Source organism: Ceratotherium simum, chromosome 8 (assembly GCF_057802395.1).
Source record: "Ceratotherium simum simum isolate JZ-2026a chromosome 8, ASM5780239v1, whole genome shotgun sequence".
In the NCBI taxonomy this organism is placed as follows: Eukaryota; Metazoa; Chordata; class Mammalia; order Perissodactyla; family Rhinocerotidae; genus Ceratotherium; species Ceratotherium simum.
The window spans coordinates 32986526-33001257 of record NC_141907.1 but is presented as its reverse complement, the minus strand read 5'-3'; the positions used below and the strand labels follow the sequence as shown (position 1 = coordinate 33001257).

The window sequence follows — 14732 nt, the reverse complement described above, 5'->3', positions numbered from 1 at the left end:
CTGCCACAAACTAATTTGGCTTGCTGCTTATCCCTGGTATCACTTAAGATTATCACACATGTAATATTTTTAACTAATTGTTATGACATAGGAATTACCTAAATATTACATATATAAAATATCATTGTGAGGGATTATGTAAATGTAAGGTCGTTATGTGGGAATATAAAAATGTCAGGTTTTAAAAACTGTCTAGTATTATTGATTATATACATAGGTATATTTTATGTGGTGCTTTTACTGTGTTTAAGTAACTGAATTATTCTTTTCCCTTTAGCATTTCCCTTTTTATTTTTTCTATGCTTATATGTAATACCATAACTGTCTTCTAATGCCTAGTTTTTCTATTTTTTAGTAACCTTTTCCAAAGTACTGACTATCTAGTTTGCCTAACAATTTTCCAGTAGGCATGTTTGGTGTTAGACGATCACTGACTTTGTCTTAGGTTAAAACAACTAAATTTTATACTGGGGGGAAAAATATCTCCTTTTTGCGAGACCTGCACAAAATAAGTTTGATTTCAAAAGAGAGTTTAGTATTTAAATTCAGATTTAAAATGTGTATCTGTGGCTTGGAGCAAAGTATTTAAGGACTAAGTGCTGACTAGAATATTTTTATTTTCTTAAATGCTGAAATTTTGCTCAGTTCCTTACAGCTTGCAAAATAAATCAGGCATCTCCTAATGACTAATAAGTTTTCTTTAGAGTCTCAGTCCTTTGGACTCACACTGTAATAACAAATAGGGATGGTATCTAATTTAATATGACCTTTATAATTTGTCAAGATGTCACTGAAACTACAATAGAAATTATTTTCCTTTCTCCTTTGTGCTCCTGAACATATGTCACTAAAATGTTATTTTTTATGAAAGAAGCTTATAAGTAGAATGACTGTGATTTGTTATTGCTTTATAGTTTGGAAAGCACTTTTAACGTGCATTATCTTCTCAGCTAAAATTTACAGGTACTCGTCAGAGCTATTCAATTAAAAGCCTTGTTATTAAAGTAAAAATTTTTCCCCAGTGCCTCGCACATTGTAAATTTAACCTTGTCTTTGGTGGAATCAGTCTCTATAATCATTAAGTCCCTATATTCTTTAGAAACTTCCAGCAATAATGTCTTTTGTTTGTAATAGGTATTGGATGTAGGGCCACCATCTTTGAACTCAACTGTGTTCTTCCAGAGCTGAAAAACCTTAGAAAAATTTGTACACTTAAGAATCTCACCTTCTTTAAAAAAAACAAATTGTTAACTGAAGTAAAACACAATATTCTGTCAAATTATGAAATAAACCAGTAAAGCATACCTGTGAAAGTATAATTGTTTTGTCAAATTTTTTCAAAAGTAGAGAATTAAAGAAGATTGTTTTCTAAACAATAAGTTCATGGGAGAAATATGAGACAAAAGGCATAAATCACACCACATCAATCCCTTTCTGTTCTCCACAGTCCGGATTTTGCATTGATTGCCTAATGAGTGTGTAATTTTAGTCAGGGTCTAAAGCAGAAAAACTTTTTTTTACTTCTGCTGGTTTTGAATCTTTAAATGGTTTTGATACCTACAGTCATTTTTATTTTGAAAAACGTGAAATGAATTATAATTATGATAAAAATCTTTCCTTTCTATAGAGAGAAATAGCTCGGAAACTTGCAAATCCTAAGCAGCCAACAAATCCTTTTCTAGAGATGGTCAAATTTCTGTTGGAAAGAATTGCACCTGTGCACATCGATTCAGAAGCCATAAGGTAAGTTAGCAAATATCTTCACTCAAAAATAGAATATAATCTGAAACCATAGTATTGTAAGTTTAAATTCTGGGTCCCTAAGGAGACCTGAAAAGGTTCCCTGTTTACCTTTTTATATAGCAGAAGCATACCTCATTCATGTTGAAAGAAGGGCCAGCTTGTTTTCCAGTCTTTGGCTTACTTCAATGCTTTTTATTTTTTAACAGTTTTTCTGTTTGTTTTTAGCCTAAATGTGCTCATTAAAGAAAAACTAGAACATAAGAACAGAGAAAGAAGAAAAATTTAAATCAATAGGCTGTCAATCAACCTTTGAGTTTTCTTAATCATTCATTAAAATGGCCACATAATCTTTATTTTTTTTATTTATTTTTTTAAATTTTTTATTGCAGTAACATTGGTTTATAACATTGTATAAATTTCAGGTGTACATCATTATATTGTATTTCTGCATAGATTACATCATGTTCACCACCCAAATACTATTTACAACCCATTACCACACACTTGTGCCGAATTAACCCTTTCGCCCTCCTCCCTCCCCCCTTCCCCTCTGGTAACCACCAATCCAATCTATGTCTCTATGTGTTTATTTGTTGTTGTTGTTATCTACTACTTAATGAGGGAAATGATAAGGTATTTGACCTTCTCCCTCTGACTTATTTCACTTTGCATAATACCCTCAATGTCCATCCATGTTGTCACAAATGGCTGGATTTCATCGTTTCTTATGGCTGAGTAGTATTCCATTGTGTATATATACCACATCTTCTTTATCCATTCGTCCCTTGATGGGCACTTATGTCCACATAATCTTTAGTTTGTATTACTATGTCACTATTCACTTGAGATGTGTGAAAACTGATTAATGTTTTAGAGCACAAGATTGCATTAGACTAATCTGGTTCCAAAACATGTGTCTACTATGTTACCAGCTTTGTGGCTTTGGCAAAAGCCTTCTAATTTATCTGAGTTTTTAATTAATTAATTAATTAATTTTTTTTTTCCTGAGGAAGATTAGCCCTGAGCTAACGTCTGTTGCCAATCTTCCTCTTTTTTGCTGAGGAAGATTGGCCCTGAGCTAACATCTGTGCCCATCTTCTTCTACTTTATATGTGGGATGCCTGCCACAGCATGGCTTGATAAGTGGTGCATAGGTCAGTGCCCAGAATCCGAACCTGCGAAACCCGGGCTGCCAAAGCAGAGCACATGAACTTAACCACTACACCACCGGCTCGGCCCCCTAATTTATTTATTTAAAGGAACAGTTTATTTTTTTATTATTATTATTGTTTGTGTGTGCATGTGTGAGGAAGATCAGCCCTGAGCTAACTAACATCCATGCCAATCCTCCTCATTTTTTTTTTTTTTTTAAAGATTTTATTTATTTATTTTTTCCCCCCAAAGCCCCAGTAGATAGTTGTATGTCATAGCTGCACATCCTTCTAGTTGCTGTATGTGGGACTCGGCCTCAGGATGGACGGAGAAGTGGTGCCTCGGTGTGCGCCCGGGATCCGAACCCGGGCCACCAGCATCAGAGCGCGCGCACTTAACCACCAAGCCACGGGGCCGGCCCCCTCCTCATTTTTTTTGCTAAGGAAGACCAGCCCTGAGCTAACATCTGTTGCCAATCCTCCTACTTTTTTTCCCTTTTTCTCCCCAAAGCCCCAGTAGATAGTTGTATGTCATAGTTGCACATCCTTCTAGTTGCTGTATGTGGGACGCCACCTCAGCATGGCCGGACAAGCAGTGTGTCGGTGCGCGCCTGGGATCCAGACCCAGGCCGCCAGTAGCAGAGTGCACACACTTAACCGCTAAGCCACAGGGCCGGCCCCTGCTAATTTATTTTTAACTTTAATTTGGGTATAACATCTCTTTGTTGGATGATTGTGAGAATTAGTGATAATATATAAATAGTAAGGAGCCTGGCATAATGGACACTGACAGCTCTTGTTTTTTAACTATTCCCATAATTTCATATATTTTAGTTGTTTCTAATGATTTCCTAAACTTCTGTGAATGCTTTTCCCTTGCACTAATCATTTTTCCAGTATATAAGCTATATATCTTTTTTTTCATGTTAGGTTACTAAGTAGCATTTACTAGTTCTCTTGCCAAACGGCACTGGATTAGGAAACCTGGTTTTAGCTATTAGTTATTTCACCTTATGTGAATCACTGCTTTGGTTGTATTGAAATGCCAATTGTATTCGTTTGCTAGGTCTGCCATAACAAAATACCACAGACTGAGTAATTTAAACAACAGAAATTTATTTTCTCACGGTTCTGGAGGGTAGAAGTCCAAGATCAAGGTATCAGCAAATTTGATTTCTTCTGAAGCCTCTTTCCTTGGCTTGCAGATGGCCTCCTTTTCACTGTATCCTCACATGGTCTCACTTGTCTTTGTCCTAGTCTCCTCTTCATATGAGAGTCATATGATAACAGTCATATCGGATTATGGTCCATCCATTTGACCTCGTTTTACCTTAATTATCTCTCTAACGGCCCTATTTCCAAATACAGTCACATTCTGAGGTGCTGGAGGTTAGGACTTCAACATATGAATTTGGGAGTACACAATTCAGCCCATAACGGTGATGTTTGTCTACTTTTTTTCTTTTCAACTAAGATTTCCTGATTCTTTAATTTCTTATTTGCAAAGAAAACTAAGCTTTTGAGAGAGTAAGTGGTTTGTTCAGAGCTGGGTAATGGCAAAAACAAGGACTTAAGCTTAGATTTATTATTTTCGATGTCAGTGCCCTTTGCTCTACCATTTGATTTTAATGGAGTAAATCAAGGATATGGTAGAAGTAGGCACCCTTCTCTTTGTGTATTGACTTTGAAAGAGACATATAATGGCATCAGGAAACCTTTGTTTTTTTGGGGTTTTTTTGGTGAGGAAGATTAGCCCTGAGCTAATATCCATTGCCAATCCTCCTCTTTTAGCTGAGGGAGATTGGCCCTGAGCTAACATCCGTGCCCATCCTCCTCTACTTTATATGGGACACCGCCACATCATGGCTTGACAAGCAGTGTGTTGGTCCGCGCCCGGGATCCAAACCTGCGAACTCTGGGCTGCCAAAGCAGCACACACAAACTTAACCGCTATGCCACCAGGCTGGCCCCAGGAAACCTTTGCTTTTTGTCTCCATGAGACCTCACAGGGTTTCATTACTTCAGTAAATTATCATAAGCTAGTGTGTGATCTCCAGTATTAAAAGACCAAAAACTCAATTATGTCAGGAGCTTCTTGGGCTGTTCAGGCTCAGAGAAATTAACTTATGGTTAGGATTTCTAGGAGAATAATTTTATGCAAAATTCCAATTTATTAATTTTATTGAGAAATATATGTCATATAATACTCCTTCCGTGTGACCATATCATCATGGAATATTAAATTGCAAATAAAGAGTTTATTCATTTAACGTGCATAATGGAGCAATTTGTAAAATACATGAGGTAACTAGGGAAAGATAGTTACATAACCCCAATTATGTAGGATGGATTTGTTGTTAGGGAAGGCGCCTGAAATAGATGGCACATAAAATGGGTAGTGGAAGATCAGTAGGAATTATAGGGTAGCCAAGTGAAGATTGCAGGGAGAGAGCAGGCCAGGCTACTAGCCCTATGTCCTTGGGTAGATTATTTAAGCTGCTCTGAGCTTTGATTTCCTCATCTTTACAAGAAGGACAGTAATAATTACTACTCAATGGAGTTGTTGAGAGGCTTAAGTAACATATGGATATGTAAAACACTTAGCACAATACCTCACACATAGTAAGTGCTGAATGAATGTTAATAGCTATTCTGGAAAGAAAAAATAGCAGACAAAAGAACAAAGGCAAAGGAAGTCAAGAAATATTTAGGAAATTGCATATACTTCAGCCATAATGAAGAATTTTGGAAGAAAGGATTGGGGATAGTAGAAAATCATCCTAAATATAACCTATTTTCCTTTGTTTTGTGGGTGTGTCCATACAAATACACATATGCATGCTACAGTTAATTATTGTTCTGCAGATAGTGCTTAAAAATGAAATAGTGCTTGTAATAATGCTTGAAACCTGGGAGAGAGGGTAAAATTAATAAAGAAAAAGGTTGAGGACTTAATCCTGAGGAACATTAATAATTAAGAGGCTGCCAGAACATAAGGAATTCATTGAATTAAAAAAACGTTTTTTTAAGGAGGCATGGTCAAAAGTGGAAAATCAGGAGAGTTATATCATAGAAGCCAGAGGAACTAAAAGTTGGAGGGAGCATATGCTACCCAGAAGTAAAATAGTTGGTAAAAAGCATCCATTGGATTTAGAAAAAGGGAAAACATCACAATGGTCAGAACAGTTTCTTTGGGGGCAGTAAGGGCAAATCCAGATTACCATGGATTGAGAAGGGCATAAGATAGTCCTTCTCAGCATCCATATCATGCCACACAGAGAAAATGATAATATTTTAGCAGAAAAGACTGCTCAAGCCTGGAGGTAATTGGCCTAGCTCAACAGGAGCCCACTAGGTCCCACTTGGTGACCTTAAGTCTGAGAAAATCAAAGGGATAAATACCTTGTTGCAGTTCTAAACTCTGCTTTATGAGATAAGTTGGGATGTGGGGACTGCCAGTGTACACAAAACTCTAAAAAGTTAAAGAGAAAAATGAGATGGTGGTAAGGGAGTAAGCTTGAAGAAGGGTCTTTTGTCGTTTTTAATGAAAGAATTTTAAATATTTAAATACCTTTGAAAGGTGCTAATAGAAGATAAGAGAGGTGAAGATGGGAGAAAGGGAATAGAACTATGATAGAGTAACATCCCTAAGGAAGCAGAACAGGAAGAAAGAAACCTTCCCCTATGACATAGATACAAATTAGAGGAGGTTAGGAGATAGGGTATGGAAAATGAGAGTATTCACTCAAGGCCTCCATTATTCCTCATTAAGTTAAAAGTAAGGCAGTCTGCTCAGTGGAAGATTTAGACCTGAGTTAGAATGGGGAAGATTTGTAACAGTTGTTACACAGCACAGGAGAGAAAGGGACACACAGAAGACTTCCCAAGCAGTTATGAACACGCGGTTGGATTGGTGATGATCTTTTGCTTCACGATATCCTTGTGAAGTATATGGACTATATCTTATTTATCTAATTTAGAAATGAGACACAATACTTGAATAAGAGGAAGGACTACAATCCTGGTTTCAAGACTTGGGTCTTTCTCTTAATAGTTCCTTGACTCATAATAGTGATCTATCCAGATTATAATGAAAGCAGAGATTATGCCTGTCTTGTTTGGCACTGTATTTCTAGGATAGACCCTCAGATTTGGCACATAATAAGTAGTCAATAAATATTTATTAAATAAATGCATGCACGAACTCTATTACGAGTAGTCAGATACATTTATAAATGTTTTCAAACACATTTGTAATCTTGTTAATTCATGCATCATTTTATAGGATTTTCTCCTAATAGAAAATGTAATTCAGAATATTTTTCTCAAATTGGAAATAAATTTTTTTTCATGTATAATGTCAGAGCTCAAACTTCTAGAACAAAATATAGAGTAGGCAAGATTTCTTAGATGGGATGTAAAAAGCACAAACAATGAAAGAAAACTAAATACTTTTTTCCTCTTTGCAAGACACCATTAAGAAAAAGAAAAGCCAAGCCACAGCCTGGGAGAAAATATTTGCAAAGCATATATCTGATAAAGGGTTATATCCAGACTATAAAAAGAACTCTTACTACTTGATAATAATAAGACAAATGACCCAATTTAAAAATGGACAAGGGGCCAACCTGGTGGTGCAGCAGTTAAGTGTGCGCGCTCGGCTTCAGCAACCCGGGGTTCACAGGTTCAGATCCCAGGTGCTCACTGATGCACTGCTTGTCAAGCCATGCTGTGGAGGAGTCTCATACAAAGTAGAGGAAAATGGGCAGGGATGTTAGCCCAGGGCCAATCTTCCTCAGCAAAAAAGAGGAAGATTGGCATTGGATGTTAGCTCAGGGGTGATCTTCCTCAACAACAAAAAAATAAAATAAATAAAAATAATAAAAATGGGCAAAAGATTTGAACAGGTACTTTACCAAATAAGATATACAAATAGTAAATAAGCACAGGAAAAGGCAATGAACATTATTCCTCATTAGGGAAATGCAAATTCAAATTACAATGAGAAATACCACTACACACTCACTAGAACGGCTAAAATTAAAAGATACTGACTGTACCAGGTGTTAGTGAGGATGCAGACTGACTGAACCGAGTGTTGGTGATGTGGAAAACAGTTTATTATAACATTAAGTGTGCATATAACATTAACATACAACTCAGGAGTCCCAATACTAGATAGTTGCCTACAAGAAAAGAAAACATAGATTCCCGTAAAGACTTATTATTTATATCTTTAAACTAGAAATACTCAGAAGTCCATCAGTTGGTAATTGGATAAACATACTGTGGTATATCCATACAATAGAATACTTCTCAGCAATAGAAGGAAACAAACTACTGATTCTACACAATAACACGGAGGAATCTCAAAAGCATTATGTCACATAAAAGATGTTAGACATGAAATATATGAAATTCCTGAAAAGCTGAAATTATAGCGACAGAAACCAGATCAGTGATTGCCAGGGTGGGAAAAGGAGATTGACCACAGAAGAGGCATAAGGCAATTTTTTGTGGAGATGGGGATGTTATATATCTCCACAATGATACATCACTTTACACCCACTAGAATGACTATAATTAAAAAGACAGATGAGTTGGTGAGGATATGGAAAAGTTGGAACCCTCATATATTGCTGGTGGGAATGTAAAATGGTGGAGCTGTTTTGGAAAACAGTTTGGCACTTCCTCAAAAAGTTGAACGTGGAATTACCATATGACCCAGCTATTCCATTCCTAAATATACACCCACGAGAAGTGAAAATATATATCCATACAAAAACTGTATATGAATATTTATAGCAGCGTTATTCATAATAGCCAAAAAGTAGAAATGACCCAAAGGCCCATCAACTAATGAATGGGTAAATAAATAGTCTTTATATGCACACACTAGAACATTATTCAGAATTAATATCAGTGAAGTACTGGTACATACTGTAAAATGGATGAACCTCGAGAACAGTGTGCTAAGTGAAAGGAGTCACAAAAGACCACATATGATTCCATTTATATGAAATGTTCCAAGTAGGCAAATGTACAGCCACAGAAAGTAGATCAGTGGATGCCTAGGCCTGGAGGAGATGGGGGTGAATAAAGAGTGACTTCTAATGGGGAAGGGGTTTGTTTTGGGACAAAGGTGAAATCTAAAATTAGATTGTGGTAATGGTTATACAACCCTGTAAATATACTAAAAACCATTAAATTATACGTTTTAAATAGGTGAATTGTATGGTATGTAAATTATATTTCAAACTAATGTTTGTACAAACATCCAGTTTTCAAAAAAGTGTTTTTATGTCAATTGAGGAAGTATTTAAATAATTCTTGTGATGTTAAAGGGGAAATGAAAGTACTAAAGGTGGTTTAAATTTTAACACCTGTGCATCTTATATATATAGTACTTAAAATTTTTTTTATTAATAATTTGACTAAAATATGCATACCACCAAAGGAAAAAATTTTAATCTAAAACTTTTATGATTAGTTTCCATTTGTTGAATATTTGCTATGTGTACTAGGTCATTTACTGTAATAATTTAATGTCTTCAACATAAGGTAGTATCTTCTTCTGTTTACTCACAAGGAAGCGATGTCTCAAAACCAAAAATCACATTCTGTTTTTACCTAAAATAGTACCATGTTGCTACATAGTGTGATTTTTATTGACCAGGTAATATTCCATTTTGTGGTGATTAGGTATGTTTGAAAAACTAATTCCATAATGTTGGACAATTAAATAGTTTTCAGTTGATGAATCTATTTATGAATATAACAATGCTTCTGATGAATTGCTTCTTTGCTATAAATTTCTAGGAACGGAATTACTGATTCAATAAATTAATTATCAGTGATTAATTTAGTACCTTTGTCCATGTGTTTGTTTACTATATTTTTTGCTTAAGTGAATCGTCATTTGTCCATTTAGCACTGCCATCTTATTATTTTTCTTAAAATTGTAAATTATCTCTTTATATATGGAAATGAATGTTAAATTGCTTATACTTATATAAATATATTTCCAATATGTATACCATTTAATTTTAGTTGTGTTGTTTTTCAGTAGTTATTATATATTGAGTTTAGGATATGGTGGGAGAAGAAAAACTGAAAATAAGCTCAGCTGTCAAGTAGAAAGCAAAGTTCAAAGAATCACAAAATAATTTTTTCCCCCAGAAACGTATTTGAATCTGATGTTTAGATTCTATATATGTTCTGCTACAATGCAGTTAGGATACAGTTACTAATCCAGTAGTGTTACTGATTTAGATTTTCTTGTTTTAATAGTGCACTGGTAAAATTGATGAATAAATCAATAGAGGGGACAGCAGACGATGAAGAGGAGGGTGTAAGTCCAGATACAGCGATTCGTTCAGGACTTGAACTTCTTAAGGTATTTTTGAAACAATTTTGTCTCCGTGCATTTGTGCAGTCATAATTTGAATTCCCTTAAGGATATGCAAGAGTCAGGCTTTATTTCATTGGAAACTATTCAGAAGATTAAAAGTTTATGATAGAAATCATATTTTATAAAAATAATATATTTTTACATTATAATAATGTAATTATTTTTCATTATAAAATAATAATGTTTTTTGATTTTTGCTGTTTCCTTCATCATTTGCATGCCTGCTATGCCTGTAACAGTGCATGCTAAATGGTCTAGTCTTACCTTTCAAGAAATCTGCATTTGGAGTAGTAGGACTGCTCACAAGAATTATTATATGACAGCATCTGTCTGATCAGGGAATTTTTACACAATTGGTAATCATAATAGATGACAAAGAATTCAGAGAATTAAGCAATTAGTAAGAGCCAGATCAGGCAAGACTTTGTGGGCAACATATGACCTAACCTAGAGGAAACACAGCATCATCAAAGAGAATAATTCTTGGCATATTTTAGGGATCGTTGGGAGACTAGCCTGACTAGAGAATAGAATTGCTTTGAGGAATAGTGGGAGACAGGGTCGGTTCCAGATTGTGGAGTGCCATTAGGGCAGAAAGGTACTATCAGGGGCTTTTAACCTAGCTTTTATTTTTTTTATTTATTTTTCTTATGAGGAAGATCAGCCCTGAGCTAACATCCATGCCAGTCCTCCTCTTTTTGCTGAGGAAGACTGGCCCTGAGCTAACATCTATTGCCAATCCTCCTCCTTTTTTTCCCCCTTTTTCTCCCCAAGGCCCCAGTAGATAATTGTATGTCATAGTTGCACATCCTTCTAGTTGCTGTATGTGGGAAGCCGCCTCAGCATGGCCAGACAAGCGGTGCGTCGGTGTGCGCCCAGGATCCAAACCTGGGCTGCCAGTAGCAGAGCGTGAGCACTTAACTGCTAAGCCACAGGGCCGGCCCCCTAACCTAGCTTTTAATATGATACAACCCTCCATAGAGCTTTCATTGGATGGAGTAAAGAGGAGAAGAAGTTGAAGGCAAAGAAACATGTGGATCACTAAAACATATAACCTAAGGGAGAAGAGACAAACCAGTGCAATGACTGGTAGATAGAAAAAAGAGTGATGGGATTGTATGGGATGGTCTTAAATATCATTTCATGGAAAGAATTGATATGATGCTTCATGAGAAAGATTTTAATTAATTATAATATTAATAATGGGGTTATATTTTTAAATAGTTTTGAGGGAAATCATCTTTAAGGTAAACATTTTTAATAGGTTGTTTGATTAAGTTTTTCAGAATCTCCATTCTTCTGTAAGTAATGAAAACCTTATAACTAATATTATCATTGTAAACCTTACCAAATGAGACAGTCTCTTCACTTTATAACCCATTAAATAAATGCTTATTGAATAAGTTACTGAAGACTGCATACTCCATTCCTCTGTCTCTGCCTCACTGCTTTTAGCCCTTATTCTCGCTATTATGGTAACTTAAATTATTTCCACTCCATGCAAGGTAAACTTTGTAGACATACTATATCTAACTTGCTATAAATTCCTTAAGGATAGACTGGGACTTGCATCATAATAAATAAGGGAGTAATTATTTATGTTTGTAATCATGATTAAAAGTTCACAATAATGGCTTGTTGATAGTTATGATGAGTGAACTTTTTGTGGTAGATTCCACTTAAAATATTTCCTTATAGAGTATCTTTTGCCAGTGCAAGAAACCTCTATGTTACCATTTTGTTCACATCACAATATCAAATGTCATAAAAAAGGAGCCACATTTTCTGCATTCCTATATCAGAATAGACTAAGAGGTGAAGAAGAAAATAGGACAAGGGCTATATATCAGCTGTCTTAAGGAATCTACTACACAGTCTTTCTGCTAGTGTCTCATTAGCCACAACTAACTGCAAGGGAGGCTGCAAGATACAATCTTTATTCTGTGTAGCTAGCATATGCAGCCCATAATTTTAAATTTTACTTACAGTAGAAAATAATTCTCCTTTTAGTGGATTAAAACTATTGTCTGTACTTCTAAAGCTATATCTATTCCTCCAGGTTCTGTCTTTCACACATCCTACCTCGTTCCACTCTGCAGAGACATATGAGTCCCTGTTACAATGCCTCAGAATGGAAGATGACAAGGTAGCAGAAGCTGCTATACAAATTTTTAGAAATACAGGCCACAAAATAGAAACAGACCTACCCCAGATACGATCGTGAGTATATTTTTTCTCATGGTAAACACAAAAGTTTTTAAGTGTGGGAGCCATAGGATCATTGTTTCCCTTTCACGTAGGAAGATAGGACAGAGGAAAGACAGGTTTTATTATAAAAGCTACTTTTTCGTATCCTCTATTTCATCTTTTCTCTGCCTCACGCTCCTCCCCTACCATTAGAATATAGGCAGAGGAACAAATGAAACTTTGTTTATAACAAAATGATTTTAAAATATTAATAATCAAAAGTTATCATAGAATTGAGAATTTGTGATTCACGGATCTTGCTAATCTATGTGTGTTCATCTTATTCTCTCCAACGGGTTTGTAAATTCAATAGCTACTATCTTCCTATTCTACCAAAGAATGGGATAATCAAGTAGTGTGCTTAATAAAATATTTATTAGTTGCTTGGTTGTTGGCAGTGGTGCTTTTATTGTTTTAATCTCTCCCTCTAGATTACCTCCCCTCTCATAAGAATGAAGTACATTTTGGTATTTTCCCTTTGGCATCTTAAAGAGGTTGCCTTAGGATCAAACTTGTTCTGAGAGTTTATGTTTAGACATAAGATATGAGAGATGTCTTTTGGAGGAAGAACACATTGCTGATAGCTATTGAACTAGATGTTCAGCGTATATGCAAATAGTTCAGGGTATATCCAAATCAAACCAGTTTTTCCTCACAGGGTAATAATAGGACAAGAGGACTGCTAATAAAAACTCCTAAAGTTTTTATTAAATTTATGAGCTTATAGTTTAACTTGAGAAACAATTTAATATTTATCGTACATTCTCTTCATTGTCAGTGCTGTACTGGCTAATATAAAAGAATTACCACAATCAGTCCCTGCTCTCAAGGAGTTTATAGTCTAGAGATGATAATCCTTATATTTGTACATTATAGAAAAAAATCATTGACACAGTAGGTTAAAGGTTCTGGTGAGTTTTTAAAGGCAGGAAAACCTATAAATTTTTTAAGGAAAAGGATTTATTCTTAAAGGAATTCTGTCCCACAGGAAGCAGTGGAAAAATAGGTATAGGTGGAAGAGTTAACTTAGGACACGAGGAATAAAACCGCTTGTTCTTAAGACTAATGGAGAAGGAAGGAGAGAATCAGCAAAAAGCAGAGAAGCACAACACTGCAGACCTCAATAACAACACTAATGGCATCTTTGGATTATAGCACACTAGAAAAACAAGGAGAAAGGTTAAAGTGGATTTATGTATCATCATTTCATTAGACTAAGAAGAATTAACAATACATTTAACAACAACTTGATCAACACTCTATCTTCCTTTGATACTTACTGGTGTTGTTTACAAGAACTGTTACTCTGGTAAATGAATTTGTGAAAAAAAGACTTAAATAGTGCTTAGTCAAGGAAGCTATTTGGGCATGGAAATCTCTGTCTCATAATTCCAGACCTGCATGGAGAGAAATGTGGCATATTCACAAATATCAAATCAGACTTATACTGACTGGCATATGTTCTAGTTTTTGGTTGAGGTACATGACCTGGGGTCTGAGGTATTGCTCTTAATGTCTTGCCTCCCGTTATCATAAGAGGACCCTTGGTCGCCATTGTGTGTGATACCACTGACCTTATAATCTATAAAATAGAATCATTGTATTAAATGTATGACAAATATCTTTCCTTAAATTTTTATTTTGCCTTATAAATTTTCTTCTGATTAGAAAAATACTGATATGTTCATTGTAAAAAGGTGAAACTTTAAAAAATATAAAGGAAAAATAAGGGTCACAGTTAACATTTTGCTATATATTTTTTTTAATGTGTATCTATGTACTTGATGTGTATGCTTATTTTTTTTAATAGGTTGTTACAAACATGCTGTTTTCTTCGTTCCACTTAATGTTTTCCCATATCATCATTTAATGCTTTATGACTATAATATGTATTTCCATATTGTTCTAGAGAGAGATTGTTTTACTTTGATCTTCAAGTACGGAGGTTAAGTGAATGGATTTTGGGACAGAAATGCTTATCTTCAAGTCCCAGCTCCACCATTTCCTAGCTCTGTCACCTTATGCTTAAATAATATTTTTGTGCTTCAGTTTTCTCGTCTGTTTAATGACTGTAATAGTAGTCCTCTTTGGGTGATTGTGAGGATTAATTGAATTAATCTGTGTAAATAAAAACACTTAAAATGATGCTTGGCACAATTACTCAATAATTGTTAGATGTT

At 35.2% G+C, this 14732-nt stretch overlaps 1 protein-coding gene across 5 annotated transcripts in view; it reads left to right on the top strand.

Annotated features, from left to right (window-relative positions):
- The window catches only part of PDS5A (PDS5 cohesin associated factor A), a 161844-nt gene that overhangs the window by 97612 nt on the left and 49500 nt on the right, over window positions 1-14732 (top strand). For all 5 annotated transcript variants that reach the window (XM_087434212.1, XM_087434211.1, XM_014786828.2 and 2 more), the window contains exons 17-19: window positions 1628-1743; window positions 10185-10290; window positions 12365-12525. In XM_087434212.1, the coding sequence (XP_087290338.1) occupies window positions 1628-1743; window positions 10185-10290; window positions 12365-12525 (383 nt within the window). The remainder of the gene's footprint in view (window positions 1-1627; window positions 1744-10184; window positions 10291-12364; window positions 12526-14732) is intronic.